At 43.1% G+C, this 27535-nt stretch overlaps 3 protein-coding genes across 3 annotated transcripts; all 3 read right to left on the reverse strand.

Annotated features, from left to right (window-relative positions):
- Window positions 1–1809: 1809 nt before the first annotated feature.
- On the reverse strand, window positions 1810–13183 carry LOC307081290 (protocadherin gamma-A4-like). The gene is made up of 4 exons (XM_079744403.1): window positions 10516–13183; window positions 6126–7193; window positions 3978–4013; window positions 1810–3441 (listed from the first exon to the last, which is right to left on the reverse strand). The coding sequence occupies exons 1-3, from the start codon at window positions 12916–12918 to the stop codon at window positions 4002–4004; spliced, it is 3483 nt and encodes a 1160-aa protein (XP_079600529.1). The 5' UTR covers window positions 12919–13183; the 3' UTR covers window positions 1810–3441; window positions 3978–4001.
- Window positions 13184–14418: 1235 nt separating this feature from the next.
- On the reverse strand, window positions 14419–21041 carry LOC307081620 (protocadherin gamma-A4-like; the record flags this gene model as incomplete). Its single annotated transcript, XM_079744868.1, has 3 exons — window positions 14419–14445; window positions 15132–16199; window positions 18642–21041. The coding sequence occupies 3 exons, from the start codon at window positions 21039–21041 to the stop codon at window positions 14419–14421; spliced, it is 3495 nt and encodes a 1164-aa protein (XP_079600994.1).
- Window positions 21042–21203: 162 nt separating this feature from the next.
- On the reverse strand, window positions 21204–27466 carry LOC307081621 (protocadherin gamma-A4-like; the record flags this gene model as incomplete). Its single annotated transcript, XM_079744869.1, has 3 exons — window positions 25142–27466; window positions 21696–22763; window positions 21204–21230 (listed from the first exon to the last, which is right to left on the reverse strand). Exons 1-3 carry the CDS (start codon window positions 27431–27433, stop codon window positions 21204–21206), a joined length of 3387 nt encoding a protein of 1128 aa, XP_079600995.1. The 5' UTR covers window positions 27434–27466.
- Between the last annotated feature and the right edge of the window lie 69 nt (window positions 27467–27535).

Here is a 27535-nt window from a genome sequence, read left to right on the forward strand (position 1 = left end):
ACTTCATCAATATGTCATTGATAAATACAAAAAAATAGACACGTCTACCCTACTGCTTTTTCCATATACGGCTACGTCTAATTCTTCCAAAAAATAATGTGATAGGCCTACATTTGTTACGTGATATACGTACATTAATCAATGGTTATGCCCTTATTAGCAAACACCAGGATGTACAGTGTTGGGCTTGTGCTCTGTTCCTTGTCAGAAGATCCAATGACAGGCTGCTTCAGACCACGCCACGGACTGCAGCGAGCAGACGTCTTGTTTCCTTGGCAACGGCGCTCGAGAGGCAGGCCCCTCTCCATGGTGCTGTAAGCAGGGAAGGGTAGGCGAGGGGAGGGGTACCCGGCTGTTTCTAATAGACCAAATCAGCCTCATCCATTGTTCAAACTGCACATGTGCCATCGCCATTTTTGAATTCTAATGGATGCTATATCCTTTAGCATACACATGGAAAGCAAAGCTATTATCGCTGTATTACCAATTTATATTGTTATCCATTAGTCTATACTATACCTTTATCCTATTTATATTTCCCATCAGCAAACGAATGTGTTGATTTGAAAGCTTTATTAAAGTATTGACACACACATAATTAATTCATAGCAATACAAAAAAAAAATCTATATTTATTTCCTCACAATATAATAAAAAGCCGCCCGTCCCCAGAGAGGCAGCAGTTGATGCCTTCTCGGCCCTGGTGCCGTGGTGGCTGCCTGCTTGTTCTGGCCAGCTGGTGCTTGTGTTACTGTGCTGCTGCGAGGTGCTGCTCCACTGTGCTAGGAACCAGTGAATCAGCCTCTCCCTGGCTCAGAGTAGCTGAGGGGATGCAGTCTTTTTATATGGGTCAGATGAAGGTGGAGGAGAATGAGCATTTTGCAAGCCTCTAGGAAACTGCAAACCGCAGTATATAACCATTGGGTAAACACTCCATGTTTACTGCCCACTATGCTGAAACAGTGGTCAAACCAGAAAGGAAGGACATTTGATAAGCTACATAAGACATGGGCCTTGTATCTTTCTCTTTCTCTCTTCCTTCAGACATATCAAAAAATATCTGTTTCTGTATCAAGTTATAGAGTTAAGGGCAACACGCAATTTTTCTCATAAACAGATAGCGCTATTTGGTTAAATAAAAACAAACAGACAATGTATAATAATATGTGGCTGTTAAAAGGATAAACTGTTTGCCTTGCAAATACATTACCTGTTTGTCTAATGCTGGCCCTAAACATAGAGTATGTGGCCAATAATAAGTAATCATTATAGTTAAATTATCAGCCACGCTGCCATGTCTTATTATTATGCTTCATTAGTGTAGCTTTGTGACCTAATTAAGGCTGTTCAATTAGCCTGTGAATAGGGACTAAGTCTGGGAACAGACAGAATGTGACAAACTGTTTAACTAACATCTGTTGTCTTTGCAGTTTGCCATAAACTGGTAAACAGAAGAACAGATAGTGTGAGAGAAAAGGGAGTCAATGGTCAAATTAAATCAGGCTCTAACCTTTCTCTCCTAATCACACAATTTAATAACAGACTACAGGCATGACGGAATATCCTCATTTAAATGGATACAGTAAATTGTAGGTGATCTATCCTCCAAGTCCTGATGTACCAAACAGGAATGGAAATAACAGAGGTGACCATTATGCAGACAGTGGTTAGGGTTATATAAAAACCTTCTGCCAAGATTATTTAGCCTAAATGTTTTAAAACATGGAATGAAAACATTTACACAAGGATCTCAGCATGGGTTTAATGGCATAATTCAGAGTATTTCACACAAGATTGACATGAACCTGTTTGTACCTATAGGACACAAAATGCACCGTTTCAATAATTGTCTGGTTTTCTGTATATGTTAATGTGATTACCATAGCATACAATATGATCACACTCTGTAAGTACTAGATATTGTACCATTAAAAATGACAATGTACAAAAGCACTTATCTACTGTTGTTAAACAGAATACAGCGTCTTATTGTGCAATGAATTTAATATAAATCACTTAGGGGTTAACTTCAGGGGGCTAGCCAACTGATTTAAGAACATGAGGTTGTAAATACAGCTACCAGTCATTTCATTGCACAATAATTTCAATGTTTGATATAACATAAACACTTGAGTAATTTTTGAAGTTAGATTCATGAATTCATAACACAGAGCTGGTAGGAAATGACACACTGATCAAAAATGTCTTCCTGTACGGTTCTGTAAGTTGCCCAAACCAAGTATTAGGCTTGGATATTTGTTTTAATACCATTGTTCAGAATTTATTTGGTTTCTAAATCATCCCAACAATAATTTATAATGCCACTGGAAACTAATCAACACCATTGTGCTCATTTTAAACATCATAGTAGGCACAAAAAAAGATAAATTTGGCAGTGAGTCAGATATATCAATGGCATTGCTTCCTTTGTTTACCGCCGTTATTATGTCGAGTCAATAGGATCATAATACGTAATCACTTGTAGACATAGGCTATCCCAGAAGAACTATTGAACTTTTCAGTATACCTTTAGTATTAAACTTTCCAGAATACTTTCACTGTCAAGTCCTTTGGGTCTCTTGTATTCCAAATTAACTTATTGTTGTGCTCCAATCAAACTCAAAAACACACTGCATCTTAACTACCACACAGCACCAGACTTGTATGAAATGGAACGGGTCCCAAAATAAAGTTACAAAAGCACTTAAAAACCACATGCATGGCATGAATGTCATCACTTATTCATAAAAAAAGAAAACGCCTCCATATTTGTTGGCTGATGTATTTCAAAAAGGCAGACAGCTTCAACACTAAACCATTAGAGCCTATACACACATAAACAACATCAAATATAGAGCAATCCCAAATCGACCACAGCGACACAACACTAATAACTATACCTTTCAATAACTTACACACATATATAATTTTGTTGATGCCTATGCTATTTACTGTTGAGCATTTTGCATAAGTGCTATAATACAGTAGTGAGTCATACACACGATGGGAAAAGGTTTCCTGTAGGATCTTCTGAAGACCTACACTATGGGTCCACGTTGTGGCTTGATGCAGCGTCCTGTAAAGTCCCATTCACGGCAGGGTTTTCAAAAGTCTTATATGGCTATGGCGCTTGTTATCATGCATGTTGATGTTGATTGGTTCAGCATGTGCTTATAGAGAACGTATCGGGGGGGGGGGGGGGCTCAGAAAGGCCACCGATGGAGGGCTAGAAAATGGAGGGACACCGATGTCACACAAGCAGGGCGGCTAGGAGCGATCAAGCTTGGGATTGGACAATCACGCATATGTATTTTTGTCATGTATTTACAAGGCCCTCTGGGGGAGGGTGGGGGATAAGGGTGAGGGCTGCAGGGTCCGCCATCCTCTCTCTCCGGTGGTCCGCTCGGCATAACCGGGGGGCTTCACGTGGAACTGTTACTGCTGTTGGTGGTACAGAGAAAGACGACACCGGAAGGGAAATGGTTATTCTGCAGTATCTATTAATACATGCCTTTTATAGCCGAGCTCTGCTGCTCCATGTGTATGCGAGAGAAGGGGGAGGAACTGTGTGAGGGTGCGTGTGTGGTTGCCGAATGAGTGTGATTGGCTCTGTGCTCCCTCTGTGTGCCGTGCAAGGGTCACAAATCACAGCTGCCAATGGGCAACCCTGATTGAACTCGCAGAGGTGTTTAAGTACACAGCATGCCATTACTGTCCAGCCACAATCCACACGCTGACTAGTCACAGACATACTTAAATACCTTGGTTGGAATTGTATCACATGCATTGGGTGTTTCATGCTTTGAGTGTTTCATTGCAGTGTATAGTTATTTATTTAATACAGCGCTTTATACAAATCACAGCAGGCATGGTTTGTTAAAAAGGAAACCTGTGTGTCAGGGAGCTTTTATTTTAGCACAAGTTAGATTGAGAATCAAAGGGATAAGTCAGAAGGGCCGGGGAAAGGTTCAACCTACCTCCAGCTGCAGAGCAGATGTCCTTCACTTAGGATACTTTAGAGACAAAAAAAAGAACAAAGCAAGTTACTGGGCAGTTTATTTTAAGTCATAAAAGACTCTCTGATTGGTTAAATGGCAGGCTATATGGTGTATAATATACTATGGACTACACATGACAGGTTTGGACTATAGCTTGTGGAGAATATTCTATGGAACAAGATAAAAATTAGTTAGTCTTATTCTCAGTGGTTTATATTTTGGAAACCCTCTCCAGTACATGTCATGCTGGACCGGGAGTCCCCCGTGTGTTTAAACCAAACATAGACTAGTTGACCTCCACACCAGTGACCTGCTATTGTGTAGCAGGTTGGACGTTGCACGTCATTCTGTAAAGGCAAGACAGTTAGTATCGTGTTAGATAAAAGCATTTTTGACAGAAAAAGAAAACAATGTTCTTCTATACTTACCCTCCTAACCACCTTTGATAGAAAAAAAAGCAAAGTTAGATGACAGGTGAGAAAATATGATGTTCTACCATTCACCTTGAAAGACCTTGACAATTACCTAAGTACCCTGATTTATAAGAGGAAACAGCTAGCATCCTATTAGTACACAGACACTGTTCCAGGCTGCAGGCCTGCTCTCTCCCTCACTGCTGAGCGATGGGGAGAGAGGAGGGGAGAGCGCCTCTGCAGTGTTCGCTGCAGTGTGCCAGAAGAGGAATTAGTTCCCTACAGCACAGCACAATCCCTGCCTCTCCGCTCTGTTGTCAACAAAGACCGAGCAATGCTGTTTCATGCACCGTGACTGGTTTGCTTCAAGACAAGAACGTTTACCAACAATGTAGGTTCCAGATCGATTACAAAAAAGCAGACAGGATAATTATCAGCAGGTCATTCATTTGCTCTAAAATTTTCGCATCATATGAAGTGAAATATAATAATTACTGGAAACAGGACAGAGGCCAAATGTATAAGCCCCAAATAAGCATGTTTTCACAGTGAAGATATGTTTTCTCTGTATACACCTGGGATACTGGTGGAGGAGAAAATAAGTCATAGGCATAAACTACACTGCAGGGATGGACCATGCCTGAAAATAATAAGCTAGATAGCTAGAAAGTTATTGTTTAAACCAAACCACAAACTGCTGCCATTTACTAATCTTACGCAATTATGAGGTTGCAAGGCCACGTTGTTTAATTCAGATGCTTCAAAGCCATAAAAGAGAGAAGAACCACGGTAAACAATCATGAGGTATGAACAGTAAATGGAAGGTATGAGTGATGGAGAATGATACCATCATTAAATGAAGTTATATAAACCCCCTCACATTGTTATAACCTAGTAGGGTACCACTCATAACTGTAGTAATATGATGTTGAAACTGAATTGCAAGGGATTTTGTTTCCATCATATGAGTCTGTTAAATCATGTTAGTCTAAGGGTTCAGACAAAGGACAGGCCTAGTCAAATGTTAAGCATAGCTGTATTTGTATTTGATCAGACACATTATAGCTCACATTACTTCATATCTTATTCATATAGTGGCTCTCTTAAGGTGTGAGCAGATGGAGATTTAGTCTCTGTGAGGCCAGTGCCGACATAAGGCTGAACGTGTACACAACGCTACCCTGCACTCACATGACAGGCGAGTGGGAGAGCAGAAGAGAAAGAAAACCACTTGCTAAGCTACCCTCGGTTAGCCGATGTTGACATTAAAAAAAAAAAAAATACGCCCACCAGTGTGCCAAGCAGGACGAATACCAGCAGGCAGGGATCTCAGGGAGATAGCGGAATTCATAGGGAAAGACATGATGCCCCTCAACACGGGGACCATGGCTGGGTTTAAGGCTTTCGGAAAGATACTGGATAAATGGAACAGCCCGCCATCCGGCACATATTCTGGCCAAGCGGTCATAGCTTAAAGCGGCTGGAGCTAAAAATTTGCAGAGTTTTTTACTACCACGGGTATGTGGTCGCACATGTTTTTATTTTATAGGTTTAATACGAGGACTTTATATTTCTGCACAAATCACACTGTTTTTGTGAGTTGTTACTGTTACTGACTGGAGATCAGTAATATCGAAATATGTTATGGTTCAAAGCGCTAGAGAATGTGAACATTTCCCAGATGAACACATGAATTGTTTGCTGCAGTCCTCACCTGCAGCGTGGAGGGTGCTGAGCCGCTCGTCTCTGTGAGGCCAGTGCTCCGTGGTAAACTGGACACTATGTACCTGGAGCCCTTTGGCGCTGGCTGTCTAACCACCAGCTTTCCTTTCCTGGTCTCCGCTAGAAACATGCTGTACCAGTAGGCATCGTTGGACACCAGAGTGGAATCTGCAAAAGAGTTCCTCTCACTGACCACACTGTTCCTGCAGGGAGGAGCAGCTTTGCTGGACTTGGGTTTCTGACACTTGAGAACGATGGTGACCAATATGGTGATCAACAAGAGAAAGGACACCGAGCCCAGGCCGATGACCAGATACAGATTTAAGTCTGAAAAGATGTCGTACTCTAGGGGCACTTCGGTCATGTCCGAGTTGGCCTTGACCGCGGTCTCCACTGTGGACAGCTTGATGGTAACGGTAGCAGAGAGAGCGGGCTCTCCGTTGTCCTTGGCGACCACAACAAGCCGTTGGAGACGGGGATCTCTGTAACTGAACATTCTCATGGTGCGGATCTCTCCGTTGTACTGGTCCAGACTGAACAAGGTGGCGTCCGTCACCTGTAGAAACTGGTAGGTAATCCTTGAGTTCAACACAGAGTCGCCGTCGATAGCAATCACCTTGGAAACCAGAGAGCCTTTATCGGTGGATCTGGGGATCTTCTCCTCCACCACTGAGCCGTGAGCGCGCCATGGGGACACTATGACTGGAGTGTTGTCATTCTGGTCCACAATAATGATGTGGACAGTCACATTACTGCTGAGTGGAGGAACACCAGAGTCTCTGGCCTCAATGTGGAAAAGAAACTCCTTCTCAATCTCATGGTCAAACGTCTTCAGAGCATAGAGTTTACCGTTCTCTGGGCTAATGGAGAACAGCATGGAAATGGAGGTGTTGGCTATCTCCCTCTCTATGATGAAATACACTAGATACTGGTTTTCATGGAGGTCTGGGTCGTATGCAGTAAGAGAATCTAGCAAGGCCCCAGGAGCATTATTCTCCATCACACGTATGGTATAGAAAGACTGAGGGAACTGGGGGACATTATCATTAACATCCAGTAGCTCTAAGGTCATGGTTTCATTATCAGATAGTGGAGGAGAACCTCTGTCTGTTACTGTAAATGTGATGTCGTATTCTGGAACCTTCTCCCGGTCTAAAGGTTCTGATATTAACAATTCAAAGTAGTTATCAGAGGATTCTCGAAGTTTAAATGGCATAGAAGCAGGAATCGTTAGGTCAACAAAGCCATTATCACCTGAATCCTTATCACTTACACTTATAACTGCTATTACCGTGTCTATTGGAGCGTTTTCTTTAATTGGACTCTGAAAAGACTTTATAGAGATTTCTGGGTGATTATCATTCATATCTGTTACTAATATTGTCACTTTACACTGACCAGACAATGGATTAGGACTTTTGTCTGTGGCAATTATCTCCATATCATATATTTTGAAGTCTTCATAGTTAATCATCTCCTTTACTCGAACCTCACCTGAATCTGGATTCAAACTGAACGTATTTTGCGTTTTCTCTGATGTATACAGACTATAAGAGTACATTATTTCTGCGTTGGAGCCTTCGTCTCGATCAGTGGCGTTCACCTTGAGTACTAAACTTCCAGTCGGTGAGTTTTCCATCAGCTCAATTTTGTAGTTTTCCTTGTCAAATGACGGGGCGTTGTCGTTGACGTCCAGGACACGAACAACAATATTGGCCGTTCCAGAGCGCGCAGGGACACCGCCGTCCACCGCGGTCAGCACCAGACGATGGACTGCTTGGGCCTCTCGATCCAAAGTCTTTTTAAGAATCAAGTCCGCAAACTTGGACCCATCTCTCCCCGTTTGAATTTCAATCGCGAAATGTTCACTCGAGCTCAAGTGGTAATCCTTAAGGGAATTCACCCCCACGTCAGGGTCCACGGCGTTATTCAAAGAAAACCGTTCACCCATCGGACTGGATTCAGATATGTCCAAATGCATGGTTTCCCTTCGAAAATAAGGTGCATTGTCGTTAATATCCAATATTTCTACCTCGATATTAAACATACGTATGGGGTCTTCGATCGCTGCATCCAGTTTAAGAAAACACGATGTAGTTGTTCTCAATGGGCACAGAATTTCCCTATCAATCTTTTCTAAAATGAAAAGCTCGCCCGTATCCTTGTTGATATCGATATACTTTTTGTTGGCCACAGCATCTATTCGCATTTTCCTCTTGTAGAGCGATCTGACATCTAACCCCAAATCAGAAGCCAAACTGGCAACTACTGCGTGTTCCTCCATTTCCTCAGGAATGGAATAATGCGTAACAGCAGAGGCCATGTCCATTGTGGCAACCAGAAGCATAAACGTTGACACGTACCGTAACCAACATGACTGAATCCCATGGCGCGCCATGGTAATCAGATACGTTGTATGACTCTTCCAGTGGAAGACCGCTAATACCCAACCTGTCGCGAACACGTCGTCTAACCTTTAAGAACTCTCCTTAAAATACGAGGCGTCCAAATGAAACCAACCGACAGAATATACCGCTACCTCCCCACAGGAAATGGTCACAACGATGATGACATCATCGATGCATACTTGTAAGCGAGCAACGTGACACGTGGGTCTTGCGTGCCGTGAGAGGGGAGAAGAAGAATGTGGATTGACGGAGACCTTGCCTATATAAAGTCACGATATCACATAGCCTACATCCACTGCGAAATGGATTGTATCTTCAAAATCTGTAAATACAACGATATATAGACATATAGCTTGGTATCAAATCCCACTGTGTGGGGGGGTCTGGGTGTGTGTGTGTGTGTGTGTGTGTGTGTGTGTGTGTGTGTGTGTGTGTGTGTGTTCCCATTGACATCATTGTTCAATCAACAGCCTGTCTGTTCTTCACTGTCTCATCCCTTTCTTTTCCTGCTGTTTTACATTATAGCAAATTTGCATCTTACCACATCCTAATCCCACTTACTGATGGGGTTAGTAAGGGTAGTTAGTTGGTTTCCTTTCCAAAGTAAACAAAGGAAAAGCTCACATCTGGAAGACGAGCAGCAGACAGCAGACAGCAGTCACACAGGTTCTCCAGAGCCACCAGGACCCTGACAGAACACAGCTAGAGGTAACAGCACACATTACCAGTGTGGGGGGTGGGGTTATAAACCCTCAAAGAACATCATACCACGGTCGGGACTTCTTTACTACACGGCACGTTGACAACAAATGATTCATGAAATGCTGATAAACATCTTCATGTGTCAACATTTGAAGATGACAGTAAGAACAGAATAAATTAAATTACATGTAAATGATTATAAGGCGTTATAACCGAAGTACAGAAATGCTGTTTTATTTCAATGGAAGGCTTGGAGACCTGTGTGTGTTTTCAATAATAACATGCTTATATAGTAAATTCATTTTCAAGGTGAAACACTCAGCCTTTGTTCCAGGCTCTGCTTGGGTCATGGCCTCACAACCAGCGTGTGATTCTCCACATCACACCCTTCAGAAAGCAGCACTGAACTTATGGTTCAACCAACCTCGACACTTCACACCCCTCTACATGTCTCTCCCCTGGATCCCTGTAGCCACCTGTGACAAGCTAGAATCCATAGGGTTGACAATATGATCTGCAACCAACATCCAACCTCTCTTCAGTCCCTACCTTCAGAGGACCACTTATAGGGGCAGGCCAGCACTTCACCTCCGTCACTTCAGGGGACTAATTCACAATGCAGACCTTTTTCTTAAAAAAAACATTGTAACACCCATCACTCCCTGGATCACCTCGTCCACTGACACGTGTTCTTTGTGATAGCGCTTGTGTAGAATTGAGAACCTATACGCAATACACTGACAACTACAGAACTGTCTACATCAACAAACCACCTAACCTTGTGTTCTGATTCCTATAGATAGTCTGCCCTTTCGTTGTTTTAGACACTGGGTTGTGAATACATGCTGTGTAGTTGATCTGATGATTGTCTGCTATGAAAGTAATCAGCTTTACAATTCCCTTTGGATGAAAGATATTTGGAAAATGACTGCTAAAAAATACACATCATTTTGGTCACATTTTCTTATGGACAAGGCAAGTGTGTACACAGCAATCAGGCAAAGGAGTTACTGAATGTAGCAAAGACCACAGGGGGGAATCAAAGCTGCTTACATATAAACACTCTACCTGGTTGAGCCACCAAACCAACGTTCATTAGATGTTATAAAGAACAGACACTACATAAGCAATAGGGAGGAGTCTCACCTGCAGGGTGGAGAGTAAATAGATGAACTTCAAAGATGAAATGGATTGCATTTAATTATATAAGGAGCCAAAGAATGCATTAGAATTAACCAGATGAACACATGAATTGTTTGCTGCAGTCCTCACCTGCAGCGTGGAGGGTGCTGAGCCGCTCGTCTCTGTGAGGCCAGTGCTCCGTGGTAAACTGGACACTATGTACCTGGAGCCCTTTGGCGCTGGCTGTCTAACCACCAGCTTTCCTTTCCTGGTCTCCGCTAGAAACATGCTGTACCAGTAGGCATCGTTGGACACCAGAGTGGAATCTGCAAAAGAGTTCCTCTCACTGACCACACTGTTCCTGCAGGGAGGAGCAGCTTTGCTGGACTTGGGTTTCTGACACTTGAGAACGATGGTGACCAATATGGTGATCAACAAGAGAAAGGACACCGAGCCCAGGCCGATGACCAGATACAGATTTAAGTCTGAAAAGATGTCGTACTCTAGGGGCACTTCGGTCATGTCCGAGTTTGCCTTGACCGCGGTCTCCACTGTGGACAGCTTGATGGTAACGGTAGCAGAGAGAGCGGGCTCTCCGTTGTCCTTGGCGACCACAACAAGCCGTTGGAGACGGGGATCTCTGTAACTGAACATTCTCATGGTGCGGATCTCTCCGTTGTACTGGTCCAGACTGAACAAGGTGGCGTCCGTCACCTGTAGAAACTGGTAGGTAATCCTTGAGTTCAACACAGAGTCGCCGTCGATAGCAATCACCTTGGAAACCAGAGAGCCTTTATCGGTGGATCTGGGGATCTTCTCCTCCACCACTGAGCCGTGAGCGCGCCATGGGGACACTATGACTGGAGTGTTGTCATTCTGGTCCACAATAATGATGTGGACAGTCACATTACTGCTGAGTGGAGGAACACCAGAGTCTCTGGCCTCAATGTGGAAAAGAAACTCCTTCTCAATCTCATGGTCAAACGTCTTCAGAGCATAGAGTTTACCGTTCTCTGGGCTAATGGAGAACAGCATGGACATGGAGGTGTTGGCTATCTCCCTCTCTATGATGAAATACACTAGATACTGGTTTTCATGGAGGTCTGGGTCGTACGCATTGAGAGTATCTAGCAAGGCTCCAGGAGCATTATTCTCCATCACACGTATGGTATAGAAAGACTGAGGGAACTGGGGGACATTATCATTAACATCCAGTAGCTCTAAGGTCATGGTTTCATTATCAGATAATGGAGGAGAACCTCTGTCAGTAACTGTGAACGTGATGTCATATTCTGAAACCTTCTCCCGGTCTAATGTTTCTGAAACAATCAGCTCAAAATAATTATCAGAAGACTCCCTTAATTTGAAAGGCATATTTTCAGGAATCCGGATGTCAACGACTCCATTATCCCCTGAGTCTTTATCACTAACGCTCACCACAGCTATGACCGAGCCTACTTCTATGTTTTCCTTGACAGGACTTTGAAAGGACTTGATTGAAATCCCAGGATGGTTGTCATTCATGTCCTCCACTACAACCGTTACTTTGCATTGCCCTGATAAGGCCGGTGCACCTTTATCCGTTGCTATCACTTCCATGTCATAAAGCTTAAAATCCTCATAGTTCAGTACTCCTTTCACTGTTATCTCTCCCGTGTGAGGGTTGACATTGAATGTGTTTTGGGTCATTTCTGAAGTATACAAACTGTACATGTATTCTATTTCTGCATTAGATCCATCATCTAAGTCTGTTGCATTAGGTTTAAGCACAAGGCTTCCGATTGGAGAGTTTTCCATTATTTTTATTGTATAATGCTCTTTGTCAAACTGCGGGGCGTTGTCATTAGTGTCCAACACCCGAACCGTAATGCTCGCTGTGCCGGTGCGCGAAGGTGTCCCGCCATCTACAGCGGTGAGAACTAGATTATGGACGGCCTGCAGCTCACGGTCCAGCGCCTTTTTAAGAATAAGATCGGCGAACTTCGAACCATCTCTTCCTGTTTGAATTTCGATATCGAAATGCTCACTAGTGCTCAAATGATATGTTTTCACGGAGTTCGAACCAACATCCGGATCAACTGCATTGCTGACGGAGAATCGTTCCCCGGCCTGCGTTGCCTCTGAAATGTCTAATTTAATTGCGTCCCTCCTAAAATGAGGGGTATTATCATTTATGTCCATTATCTCCATTTCAATATAGAATATACGCTCTGGGTTTTCTACAATAGCTTCTAATTTTAGGAAACACGATGTCGATGTTTTTGAGGTGCAGAGATATTCCCGGTCTATCCTCTCGACAATGTACAGGTCCCCAGTCTCTTTGTTCACGTCCAGATATTTCCTGTTCGCTACGGCTTCGAGTCGAATCATCCGTTTGGAAAGCATCTTAACGTCGAGGCCCAGATTAGAAGCCAAATTTGCGACCACTGAACCTTCCTCCATTTCCTCGTCTATTGAATAGTGAGTCACTGCATCTGCTGATTTCCAAGAAGCAAATAAAATACAAATCAAAACATACCGAGTCCAGCTCTTGATATTACATTTCGGCTCCATCGTTTTAGGAATCTGTTTGTCTCCTGTAACCTTTACTCATTGGCCCAGAGTAGCGATGTCCTCGTTGAAACAAGGTAATACGTACAACATAATCCTCCAATCTAAGGCCCCGTTTCCACGAGGACGCTTGCGGGTAAAAACGACCAAATATTTTATCGGAAGTGCCTTTCGTTTAGACGGTGACGGAGTTTTTGGGGATAAAACGCAAAAATCTGACACCACCCTCCAGAGTGGAAAACATGAATACGCTCCGCCGTATCGTCTCCGTCTACACTGGCAAGACGCAAAACTCTGCTCAGGTCTGCTCACGTCGCGTTCACGCAGCTTGCTCACGCAAGCTGCTTTGGCAGCTCTAATAAACTTACAGGAGTCTTTCCACGAAATGTGCAGGATATGTACAGATAGTATTACTGAACAGAGGACAGTGACGTGCAGTCAGGGGAGGCAGGTGAGGCAGAGCCTCACCTGTCATCATGAAAAGAAAAAACTAATTATGATAAAATTAAAAAAATATTATATATTGGTATTTGTCTACTGATCTGTGGTCTAAATGTAATTAATTTACGATTCCAATAATTTAAATCATTTTTATTATCAAAATCGCTGAATTTGCATTTTTACTGAGGGGAATTACGCGTGCTGAGGCCAGCTGAGGCAGTGAGCAGGGCTGCCTCACCGAGAATTGCGCAATCCCTCACAAACTGGGTAGAGCGCATGCGTTTAACCCAGTTTGCTTTTCCACCATTGTCACCAATGTAATGTTTGTAGACACTTATTATATGATCGCACTTTACTTAAACTAGTTAATGCATTTGATATATGTGTATAACATATTTAGTCTTGCAGCAAGACTAAATATGCTGATCTGACATAAAACCGCGCTGAAAGAGCATGAAATGAGGCAGCCAGTACCTCTGCCTCACTGAAGGGGGCCTATGCGTGAGCCCACAGTGTTTACAGGATGCTCCCGTTAACTTATTTAAAGGAGTCAAGTGCACTACATCAGTTTGTTTATTAAAAAAAAACATTTCTGACTGCAAACATGGAAGATAAAGACTCAAGGCCGGTACTATATAACAATTGGGTTCTTATATTTGTAAATCTGACTCTGAAAAAGTCAGTGCCTCACCAGCCACGGCCCTCACCGCACGTCTCTGACAGAGATCTGCAACTATGTTTTGGTTTTCGCGGCGCAGATAAGAGAAGAAGGAAGATTCTACGCATGCGCTCAGACATGGTGGTGTTGTGTAATGGTGTATCACAGCATTACCAAGTCGCCTGACATGAATACCCAATCGAAATCCACACACTTTTGCGTCACCATATGCACGCAGATTTCCTCCCGGAAGCGCTCGTCTAAATGCGGAATAAAATGTGAAGACGCGACGCCACTTTTGCGTCTTCTGTTCAGACCGTCATCGTGTAAACGTAGCCTAAGGCACAGATTTTGCACAAAACAACCAAATAGTCCACATCCAAATTCTAGCACCGGGAGCTAGTTCACTTGCGCAGCTCGTCGCGTCCACTCTGAGGAAGTGTAGCGTGACTGTGACCTCATAAGACGTGCTCAAATGGTGAACAGCGGCTCTATATGCAAGGAACACGCGTGTACATCCTCACAGATTCTACCATAAATCTATTTTTGGTGAAAGTATTCAACAAAAGGTCACTTCATTTCGAAGACACAATATCCCATACATTCATTGAACTAAGCTAAGGAATATAACGGTATTTTCAGCATGTAATCTCTTGTTTATTTAATTGTTATGTTATATTATATATTGTAAAATGTATTTTATTTAGGTGTATTTTATTTAGTATTGAAAAAGAATTAAGTTGCATTGTGAATAAACGTCATGTTAAAGCATGAACGCAATTCAGTAACAAATTAAATGGAAATAATGGTTTAAAGAGCTACTATTTCCCATAAATTCGTCCAACAAAGCAAACAGAAGCAATGAATATCAATAAATAATTGTTTGTTAAATAATATAGCATATATTTAACAGTACAGAGACGTTTCCTTTAGGGCCACTTATTCTGAAACACTAAAACGATAGCGTTTTGCATGTCCACATACCACGATGATGGATGAATACCATTCAATGAAATTGATCAATTTGAAAAACAAAATGGATGAAAAGGTTTAAAGAGCCAGAATATATGTTAGCAATCCCCAGAAGAACACATGAATTGTTTGCTGCAGTCCTCACCTGCAGCGTGGAGGGTGCTGAGCCGCTCGTCTCTGTGAGGCCAGTGCTCCGTGGTAAACTGGACACTATGTACCTGGAGCCCTTTGGCGCTGGCTGTCTAACCACCAGCTTTCCTTTCCGGGTCTCCGCTAGAAACATGCTGTACCAGTAGGCATCGTTGGACACCAGAGTGGAATCTGCAAAAGAGTTCCTCTCACTGACCACACTGTTCCTGCAGGGAGGAGCAGCTTTGCTGGACTTGGGTTTCTGACACTTGAGAACGATGGTGACCAATATGGTGATCAACAAGAGAAAGGACACCGAGCCCAGGCCGATGACCAGATACAGATTTAAGTCTGAAAAGATGTCGTACTCTAGGGGCACTTCGGTCATGTCCGAGTTGGCCTTGACCGCGGTCTCCACTGTGGACAGCTTGATGGTAACGGTAGCAGAGAGAGCGGGCTCTCCGTTGTCCTTGGCGACCACAACAAGCCGTTGGAGACGGGGATCTCTGTAACTGAACATTCTCATGGTCCGGATCTCTCCGTTGTACTGGTCCAGACTGAACAAGGTGGCGTCCGTCACCTGTAGAAACTGGTAGGTAATCCTTGAGTTCAACACAGAGTCGCCGTCGATAGCAATCACCTTGGAAACCAGAGAGCCTTTGTCGGTGGATCTGGGGATCTTCTCCTCCACCACTGAGCCGTGAGCGCGCCATGGGGACACTATGACTGGAGTGTTGTCATTCTGGTCCACAATAATGATGTGGACAGTCACATTACTGCTGAGTGGAGGAACACCAGAGTCTCTGGCCTCAATGTGGAAAAGAAACTCCTTCTCAATCTCATGGTCAAACGTCTTCAGAGCATAGAGTTTACCGTTCTCTGGGCTAATGGAGAACAGCATGGACATGGAGGTGTTGGCTATCTCCCTCTCTATGATGAAATACACTAGATACTGGTTTTCATGGAGGTCTGGGTCGTACGCAGTAAGAGTATCTAGCAAGGCTCCAGGAGCATTATTCTCCATCACACGTATAGTATAGAAAGACTGAGGGAACTGGGGGACATTATCATTAACATCCAGTAGCTCTAAGGTCATGGTTTCATTATCAGATAATGGAGGAGAACCTCTGTCTGTAACTGTGAATGTGATTTCGTATTCAGGAACTTTTTCTCTGTCCAGTGATTCAGAGACAACTAACTCAAAGAAATTACCTGACGATTCCTTTAGTTTAAAAGGTAAATTTGCTGGAATTGTAAGATCAATTTTACCATTATCACCAGAATCCTTATCACTGATACTAACAACTGCTATCACAGTGCCTAATTCAGCATTCTCCTTGATGGGACTCTGAAATGATTTAATAGATATCTCTGGGTGATTGTCGTTCATGTCTTCTACTAAAATTCTTATTTTGCACTGTCCTGATAAAGCGTTTGCCCCCTTATCCATGGCTTTGATTTCCATATCATAAATCCTGAAGTCTTCATAGTTTAACATGCCTTTTACAGTAAGCTCTCCGGTAGATGGATTTATTTTAAACATTTCTTGGGTTTTCTCTGAGGTGTAGAGACTATACGAGTACGTTATGTCAGCGTTTGAACCCTCGTCTGAGTCTGTAGCATTCAGTTGAAGGACGAGGCTTCCAATCGGAGAGTTTTCCATGACCTTAATGTTATATTCCTCCTTGTGGAATGTAGGAGTGTTGTCGTTAATGTCCAGGACATGAACAATCACGCTGGCAGTACCGGAGCGGGTCGGTGTACCGCCGTCAACCGCGCTGAGAACTAAATGGTGAACGGCCTCCTTCTCTCGGTCCAAAGCCTTTTTCAAGATTAAGTCAGCAAACTTTGATCCATCTCTCCCAGTTTGTACTTCGATATTAAAATGTTCGCTTTCACTTAAATGGTACGTTTTGACTGAGTTCGTTCCAACATCGGGGTCTACTGCATTGCTCAGCGAAAATCTTTCCCCTGCTGACGTCGACTCGGCTATGTCCAAATGTATTGCGTCTCGTCGGAATTGAGGTGCATTGTCGTTCATATCTAAAATTTCCAATTCAATATTAAATATTCGTAAGGGATTTTCAAGTATGACCTCTAGCTTCAAATAGCAAGAACTAGTCGATTTTGTGTTGCAAATATGTTCCCTGTCGATTTTCTCTACAATATACAGCTCGCCAGTCTCTTTGTTCACATCCAAATATTTTTTGTTCGCCACAATATCCAGGCGCATCTTTCTTTCACTGAGCGTTTCTACATTCAAATCCAGATCTGTGGCCAGATTGGCAACAACGGATCCTTCTTTCATTTCTTCAGGAATTGAATAATGCGATACGCTAGATGACAAGTGTAAAAGAGCGATCAAAACAATGGAGCTCCTGACGTACCGTTTTCCTAGCCATAGTGTATCTGAATCCATTGTGCGATAATCCATTTTTCCCGATACAATGTATATACTTTTTAATTTCAAAGGTCCCAGATCCAACGTTAGTTTTGTTATATTTCTAAATTGTTGTATGAGGACGAATCAAAAACGCGTGCAGGCCAATATTTCGCAGAATACACCCTCCTTCGCCCAGACATCCAGACTGACTGCACATAAACGACTTCTGACACCCGAGTGTTTAAACGAGAGAACAGCACCACACTACGGCTGAATTGCAAATCAAACACATGGCCAAGCAAATCCTGGTCACTTTTTTTGCATATATAACATGTGATTATCTGAAACACAGAATAACGTTGAGGCCCAGATCAGAAGCCAAATTAGTGACCACTACTTTCCTCCATTTCGTCGTCTATTGAATAGTGAGTCACTGCATCAACCGATTTCAATGAAGCAAATAAAATACAAATCAACATATACTGAGTCCAGCTCTTGATTTTACATTTCACCTCCATCGTTTTACGAAACAGATTATCTCCTGTAACCTTTGCACATTGGACCATAGTAGCGATGGCCACTTTGATACAACGTGATGCGTACACAAAATAATCCTCCAAACTAAGCCAGAGATCAGACACAAAACAACAAAACAGTCCACATTCAAATTCTAGCACCGGGAGCTGTTCACTTGCAAACTCTAAGGTAGTGCAGTGGTGACAGTGACGTCATAATACGTTCAAATTGTGAACACCGATAAGGAACACGCATGTAAGTAAATCCTCACAGATATTACTGTGAATCGTATTTTGATGACTATTTTCAACAAAACCTCACTTGATTTCAAAGTCACACTTTCTGAGTGATTCGTCCAACAAAGCAAAAGGAAATGATGATCATCAAGAAATAATGGTTAGTTATAATAAAGAGCGTATTTTAACAGAACCGATTTGTTTACTGTCAGTTATTTTGAACAACTAAAAATGAAGTTACGAATTGCATGATCACATGTCACATTGATGGATACAACTAATCAGTGAAATCGATTGATTTCCAAACGAAAAGGATCAAATAGTTTGCAGAGCTAGAATATATGTTAGAAATCCCCAGATGAACACATGAATTGTTTGCCTCAGTCCTCACCTGCAGCGTGGAGGGTGCTGAGCCGCTCGTCTCTGTGAGGCCAGTGCTCCGTGGTAAACTGGACACTATGTACCTGGAGCCCTTTGGCGCTGGCTGTCTAACCACCAGCTTTCCTTTCCTGGTCTCCGCTAGAAACATGCTGTACCAGTAGGCATCGTTGGACACCAGAGTGGAATCTGCAAAAGAGTTCCTCTCACTGACCACACTGTTCCTGCAGGGAGGAGCAGCTTTGCTGGACTTGGGTTTCTGACACTTGAGAACGATGGTGACCAATATGGTGATCAACAAGAGAAAGGACACCGAGCCCAGGCCGATGACCAGATACAGATTTAAGTCTGAAAAGATGTCGTACTCTAGGGGCACTTCGGTCATGTCCGAGTTGGCCTTGACCGCGGTCTCCACTGTGGACAGCTTGATGGTAACGGTAGCAGAGAGAGCGGGCTCTCCGTTGTCCTTGGCGACCACAACAAGCCGTTGGAGACGGGGATCTCTGTAACTGAACATTCTCATGGTGCGGATCTCTCCGTTGTACTGGTCCAGACTGAACAAGGTGGCGTCCGTCACCTGTAGAAACTGGTAGGTAATCCTTGAGTTCAACACAGAGTCGCCGTCGATAGCAATCACCTTGGAAACCAGAGAGCCTTTGTCGGTGGATCTGGGGATCTTCTCCTCCACCACTGAGCCGTGAGCGCGCCATGGGGACACTATGACTGGAGTGTTGTCATTCTGGTCCACAATAATGATGTGGACAGTCACATTACTGCTGAGTGGAGGAACACCAGAGTCTCTGGCCTCAATGTGGAAAAGAAACTCCTTCTCAATCTCATGGTCAAACGTCTTAAGAGCATAGAGTTTACCGTTCTCTGGGCTAATGGAGAACAGCATGGACATGGAGGTGTTGGCTATCTCCCTCTCTATGATGAAATACACTAGATACTGGTTTTCATGGAGGTCTGGGTCGTACGCATTGAGAGAATCTAGCAAGGCTCCTGGAGCATTATTCTCCATCACACGAATAGTATAGAAAGACTGAGGGAACTGGGGGACATTATCATTAACGTCCAGTAGCTCTAAGGTCATGGTTTCATTATCAGATAATGGAGGAGAACCTCTGTCTGTAACTGTGAACGTGATATCATATTCTGAAACCTTCTCCCGGTCTAATGTTTCTGAAACAACCAGCTCAAAATAATTATCAGAAGACTCCCTTAATTTGAAAGGCATTTTTTCAGGAATCCGGATGTCAACGACTCCATTATCCCCTGAGTCTTTATCACTAACGCTCACCACAGCTATGACCGAGTCTACTTCTATGTTTTCCTTGACAGGACTTTGAAAGGACTTGATTGAAATCCCAGGATGGTTGTCATTCATGTCCTCCACTACAACCGTTACTTTGCATTGCCCTGATAAGGCCGGTGCACCTTTATCCGTTGCTATCACTTCCATGTCGTAAAGCTTAAAATCCTCATAGTTCAGTAATCCTTTCACTGTTATCTCTCCCGTGTGAGGGTTGACATTGAATGTGTTTTGGGTCATTTCTGAAGTATACAAACTGTACATGTATTCTATTTCTGCATTAGATCCATCATCTAAGTCTGTTGCATTAGGTTTAAGCACAAGGCTTCCGATTGGAGAGTTTTCCATTATGTTTATTGTATAATGCTCTTTGTCAAACTGCGGGGCGTTGTCATTAGTGTCCAACACCCGCACCGTAATGCTCGCTGTGCCGGTGCGCGAAGGTGTCCCGCCATCTACAGCGGTGAGAATTAGATTATGGACGGCCTGCTTCTCACGGTCCAGCGCCTTTTTAAGAATAAGATCGGCGAATTTCGAACCATCTCTTCCTGTTTGAATTTCGATATCAAAATGCTCGCTGGAACTTAAATGATACATTTTTACAGAGTTCAAGCCAATATCCGGATCAACTGCATTGTTGACGGAGAATCGTTCGCCTGCCTGAGTTGCCTCTGAAAGGTCCAATTTAATTGCATCTCTCCGGAAATGCGGAGTATTGTCGTTTATGTCCAGTATCTCTATTTCAATATAGAATATACGCTGTGGGTTTTCTACAATAGCTTCCAATCGTAAGAAACATGTTGAGGTTTTTGACGTGCAAAGATATTCCCTGTCGATTCTCTCGACAATATACAGGTCCCCGGTGTCTTTGTTCACGTCGAGATATTTCCTGTTCGCTACGACTTCGAGTCGAATCATCCGTTTGGAAAGCATCTTAACGTCGAGGCCCAGATCAGAAGCCAAATTAGCGACCACTGAACCTTCCTCCATTTCCTCGTCTATTGAATAATGAGTCACTGCATCTGCTGATTTCCATGAAGCAAAGAAAATACAAATCAACACATACCGAGTCCAGCACTTGATATTACAATTCGGCCCCATCGTTTTAGGAATCCGTTTATCTCCTGTAACCTTTGCACATTGGCACAGATTAGCGATGTCCTCGTTGATAAAATGTAATAAGTAAAAAATAATGCTCCAATCTAAGCCAAAGATCTTCCACAAAATAACCAAATAGTCCACATCCCAAGCACCGGGAGCTGTTCACTTGCGCAGCTCGTCGCGTCCACTCTGAGGAAGAGTAGCGGTGACTGTGACCTCAAGAGACGTGTTCAAATGGTGAACAGCGACTCTATATCTAAGTAACACGCATGTACATCCTCACAGATTCTACTGGAATTCGTTTTTCGATTAATGTATTCAACACAACTTCACTTCATTCCAAAGACATAATTTCCCATACATATTCATCCAACAAAGCCTTTAACATTTAAAATAAATAACGGCTTGCAAAATTTAATTGTTAAATTATGAATTTGGAAAAACCAGTTTTCGTTAGTATAGGCCTATTTTATTTAGTATTACAACATTATTAAGTTGCATTGTGTATGCCCACGTCATGATGAAGCATGAAGGCAATTCAATTAAATAGATGAACTTCAAAAATTAAATGGATGACGTTTAATGTCTTAAGGGGTTGAAATATGTATTAGAATAAACCAATTCAACACATGAATTGTTTGCTGCAGTCCTCACCTGCAGCGTGGAGGGTGCTGAGCCGCTCGTCTCTGTGAGGCCAGTGCTTCGTGGTAAACTGGACACTATGTACCTGGATCCCTTTGGCGCTGGCTGTCTAACCACCAGCTTTCCTTTCCTGGTCTCCGCTAGAAACATGCTGTACCAGTAGGCATCGTTGGACACCAGAGTGGAATCTGCAAAAGAGTTCCTCTCACTGACCACACTGTTCCTGCAGGGAGGAGCAGCTTTGCTGGACTTGGGTTTCTGACACTTGAGAACGATGGTGACCAATATGGTGATCAACAAGAGAAAGGACACCGAGCCCAGGCCGATGACCAGATACAGATTTAAGTCTGAAAAGATGTCGTACTCTAGGGGCACTTCGGTCATGTCCGAGTTGGCCTTGACCGCGGTCTCCACTGTGGACAGCTTGATGGTAACGGTAGCAGAGAGAGCGGGCTCTCCGTTGTCCTTGGCAACCACAACAAGCCGTTGGAGACGGGGATCTCTGTAACTGAACATTCTCATGGTCCGGATCTCTCCGTTGTACTGGTCCAGACTGAACAAGGTGGCGTCCGTCACCTGTAGAAACTGGTAGGTAATCCTTGAGTTCAACACAGAGTCGCCATCGATAGCAATCACCTTGGAAACCAGAGAGCCTTTGTCGGTGGATCTGGGGATCTTCTCCTCCACCACTGAGCCGTGAGCGCGCCATGGGGACACTATGACTGGAGTGTTGTCATTCTGGTCCACAATAATGATGTGGACAGTCACATTACTGCTGAGTGGAGGAACACCAGAGTCTCTGGCCTCAATGTGGAAAAGAAACTCCTTCTCAATCTCATGGTCAAACGTCTTCAGAGCATAGAGTTTACCGTTCTCTGGGCTAATGGAGAACAGCATGGACATGGAGGTGTTGGCTATCTCCCTCTCTATGATGAAATACACTAGATACTGGTTTTCATGGAGGTCTGGGTCGTACGCAGTAAGAGTATCTAGCAAGGCTCCAGGAGCATTATTCTCCATCACACGTATGGTATAGAAAGACTGAGGGAACTGGGGGACATTATCATTAACATCCAGTAGCTCTAAAGTCATGGTTTCATTATCAGATAATGGAGGAGAACCTCTGTCTGTAACTGTGAATGTTATTTCGTATTCAGGAGCTTTTTCTCTGTCCAGCGATTCAGAGACAACTAACTCAAATAAATTACCTGACGATTCCTTTAGTTTAAAAGGTAAATAAGCTGGAATTGTAAGATCAATTTGACCATTTTCACCAGAATCCTTATCACTGATACTAACAACTGCTATTACAGTGCGTAATTCAGCATTCTCTTTGATGGGACTCTGAAAGGATTTAATAGATATCTCTGGGTGATTGTCGTTCATGTCTTCTACTAAAATTCTTATTTTGCACTGTCCTGATAGGGCGATAACCCCTTTATCCATGGCTATGATTTCCATATCATAAATCCTGAAATCCTCATAGTTTAAAATGCCTTTTACAGTAAGCTCTCCGTTAGATGGATTTATATTAAACATTTCTTGAGTTTTCTCTGAGGTGTAGAGACTATACGAGTACGTTATGTCAGCGTTTGAACCCTCGTCTGAGTCTGTAGCATTCAGTTGAACGACGAGGCTTCCAATCGGAGAGTTTTCCATAACCTTAATGTTATATTCCTCCTTGTTGAAGGTAGGAGTGTTGTCGTTAATGTCCAGGACATGAACAATCACGCTGGCAGAACCGGAGCGCGTTGGTGTACCGCCGTCAACCGCGCTGAGAACTAAATGATGAACGGCCTGCTTCTCTCGGTCCAAAGCCTTTTTCAAGATTAATTCAACAAATTTTGACCCATCCCTCCCAGTTTGTACTTCAATATTAAAATGTTCACTTTCACTTAAATAGTATGTTTTGACTGTATTCGTTCCAATATCGGGGTCTACTGCATTACTCAGCGAAAATCTTTCCCCTGCTGACGTCGACTCAGCTATGTCCAAATGTATTGCGTCCCGTCGGAAATGTGGGGCATTGTCGTTTATATCCAAAATTTCCAATTCTATGTTAAACATTCGTAAGGGACTCTCAAGTATGACCTCTAGTTTTAGATAGCAGGGAGTTGTTTTGGATGGGCAGATGTGTTCCCTGTCGATTTTCTCCATAATATACAGCTCGCCCGTCTCTTTGTTCACGTCAAAATATTTTTTGTTCGCCACAATATCCAGGCGCATCTTTCTTTCACTGAGCGTTTCCACATCCAAGTCCAGATCTGCGGCCAAATTGGCAACAACGGATCCTTCTTTCAATTCTTCGGATATAGAATAATGAGTCACTGCATTTGATAATTGCCAAAGAGCGAACAAAAGTATAGGGTTCCAGACATACCTTTGTCTCATTGTTGTAGGCCTATGCGAATCCATTTCTTGATGACCCTAATTCAATCTAGGTATATTTAATTTAAAAACAAAAACTATTTCCCGTCGTAGAGTTTGCGTTCGTTTTTTGTTCAAATACAATACATCTGCTGAAAGAGGAGTAATCACAATAAGTCCCGTCTTTCTGCCAAACCTGCAATTATCGCTGTGGTCGAAGGGGCTGATAATTTGAAAATGCAAGGAGAGGCTACTCGAGCCTTTGAACAAGACCACAGCGCCACATGCCGTACTACATCAGTCACTTCGCCCTTAAGAAATACATAAAACTGTAGTATAACAATATTATGAATTAAATATTAATCAAGGATTTTTTTTTTTAATTATAATGAATATGAGCGGAATTGAAAGAGACTTTGTAATTGAATTTCTCACTTGAGAACAATTTAAAAAGATGTAAAGTACTTATCTATTACAATTATCAGAATAATACAATTAATTATTTGATGCAGTCCTCATTCATGCATACAAATCATAATCCTCCAATCTAAGCCAAAGATCTTGCACCAAAACAACAAAATAGTCCACATCCCAATTCTACCACCAAGGGCTGTTGCACAGCTCGTGACGTCCACTCTGAGGAAGTGCAGAGGTGGCTGTGACCTCATAAGACGTGTTCAAATGGTGAACAGCAACTCGATACGCAAAGAACACGCATGTACATCCTCGAAAATAATACTGGAAATCGTATTTTGATTAATATTTTCAACAAAACCTCACTTGATATAAAAGTCACACATTCTCAATCATTCGTCCAACAAAGCAATCGGACATAATGAATATCAATAAATAATGGTTTGTTAAAAAGTGTAGCTATTTTTTAACTACTGAGTCGTTTACTTTAGTGCCACTTATTTTTAATTGCAAAAAATACAGTTACGTTTTGCATGATCACATGTCACAATGATCGATACAACTGTAAAATAAAATCTATTAATTTCCTAACCAAAATGTATGAAATGGTTTGAAGAGCTAGAATATATATTAGCAATCCCCAAATCAACACATGAATTGTTTGCCTCAGTCCTCACCTGCAGCGTGGAGGGTGCTGAGCCGCTCGTCTCTGTGAGGCCAGTGCTCCGTGGTAAACTGGACACTATGTACCTGGATCCCTTTGGCGCTGGCTGTCTAACCACCAGCTTTCCTTTCCGGGTCTCCGCTAGAAACATGCTGTACCAGTAGGCATCGTTGGACACCAGAGTGGAATCTGCAAAAGAGTTCCTCTCACTGACCACACTGTTCCTGCAGGGAGGAGCAGCTTTGCTGGACTTGGGTTTCTGACACTTGAGAACGATGGTGACCAATATGGTGATCAACAAGAGAAAGGACACCGAGCCCAGGCCGATGACCAGATACAGATTTAAGTCTGAAAAGATGTCGTACTCTAGGGGCACTTCGGTCATGTCCGAGTTTGCCTTGACCGCGGTCTCCACTGTGGACAGCTTGATGGTAACGGTAGCAGAGAGAGCGGGCTCTCCGTTGTCCTTGGCGACCACAACAAGCCGTTGGAGACGGGGATCTCTGTAACTGAACATTCTCATGGTGCGGATCTCTCCGTTGTACTGGTCCAGACTGAACAAGGTGGCGTCCGTCACCTGTAGAAACTGGTAGGTAATCCTTGAGTTCAACACAGAGTCGCCGTCGATAGCAATCACCTTGGAAACCAGAGAGCCTTTATCGGTGGATCTGGGGATCTTCTCCTCCACCACTGAGCCGTGAGCGCGCCATGGGGACACTATGACTGGAGTGTTGTCATTCTGGTCCACAATAATGATGTGGACAGTCACATTACTGCTGAGTGGAGGAACACCAGAGTCTCTGGCCTCAATGTGGAAAAGAAACTCCTTCTCAATCTCATGGTCAAACGTCTTCAGAGCATAGAGTTTACCGTTCTCTGGGCTAATGGAGAACAGCATGGACATGGAGGTGTTGGCTATCTCCCTCTCTATGATGAAATACACTAGATACTGGTTTTCATGGAGGTCTGGATCGTAAGCAGTGAGAGATTCTAGCAAGGCTCCAGGGGCATTATTCTCCATCACACGTATGGTATAGAAAGACTGAGGGAACTGGGGGACATTATCATTAACGTCCAGTAGCTCTAAGGTCATGGTTTCATTATCAGATAATGGAGGAGAACCTCTGTCTGTAACCGTGAACGTGATGTCATATTCTGGAACCTTCTCCCGGTCTAATGGTTCTGAAACAACCAGCTCAAAATAATTATCAGAAGACTCCCTTAATTTGAAAGGCATATTTTCAGGAATCCGGATTTCAACGACTCCATTATCCCCTGAGTCTTTATCACTAACGCTCACCACAGCTATGACCGAATCAACTTCTATGTTTTCCTTGACAGGACTTTGAAAGGACTTGATTGAAATCCCAGGATGGTTGTCATTCATGTCCTCCACTACAACCGTTACTTTGCATTGCCCTGATAAGGCCGGTGCACCTTTATCCGTTGCTATCACTTCCATGTCATAAAGCTTAAAATCCTCATAGTTCAGTACTCCTTTAACTGTTATCTCTCCCGTGTGAGGGTTTACATTGAATGTATTTTGGGTCATTTCTGAAGTATACAAACTGTACATGTATTCTATTTCTGCATTATATCCATCATCTAAATCTGTTGCATTTGGTTTAAGCACAAGGCTTCCGATTGGAGAGTTTTCCATTATTTTTATTGTATAATGCTCTTTGTCAAACTGCGGGGCGTTGTCATTAGTGTCCAACACCCGCACCGTAATGCTCGCTGTGCCGGTGCGCGAAGGTGTCCCGCCATCTACAGCGGTGAGAACTAGATTATGGACGGCCTGCTGCTCACGGTCCAGCGCCTTTTTAAGAATAAGATCAGCGAACTTTGAACCATCTCTTCCGGTTTGGATTTCAATATCAAAATGCTCACTGGTGCTCAATTGATATGTTTTCACGGAGTTCGAACCAACATCCGGATCAACTGCATTGTTGACGGAGAATCGTTCGCCTGCCTGAGTTGCCTCTGAAATGTCCAATTCATTTGCGTCTCTCCTAAAATGAGGGGTATTATCATTTATATCCATTATTTCTATTTCAATAAAGAAAATACGTTTTGGGTTTTCAACAATAGCTTCTAATTTCAAAAAACAAGATGTCGATGTTTTTGATGTGCAAAGATATTCCCGGTCTATCCTCTCGACAATATACAGGTCCCCAGTCTCTTTGTTCACGTCCAGATATTTCCTGTTCGCTACGACTTCGAGTCGAATCATCCGTTTGGAAAGCATCTTAACGTCGAGGCCCAGATCAGAAGCCAAATTAGCGACCACTGAACCCTGCTCCATTTCCTCGTCTATTGAATAGTGAGTCACTGCATCTGCTGATTTCCATGAAGCAAAGAAAATACAAATCAACACATACCGATTCCAGCTCTTGATATTACATTT

The sequence above is a fragment of the Pollachius pollachius genome (genome assembly GCF_949987615.1).
Source record: "Pollachius pollachius genome assembly, chromosome: 10".
In the NCBI taxonomy this organism is placed as follows: Eukaryota; Metazoa; Chordata; class Actinopteri; order Gadiformes; family Gadidae; genus Pollachius; species Pollachius pollachius.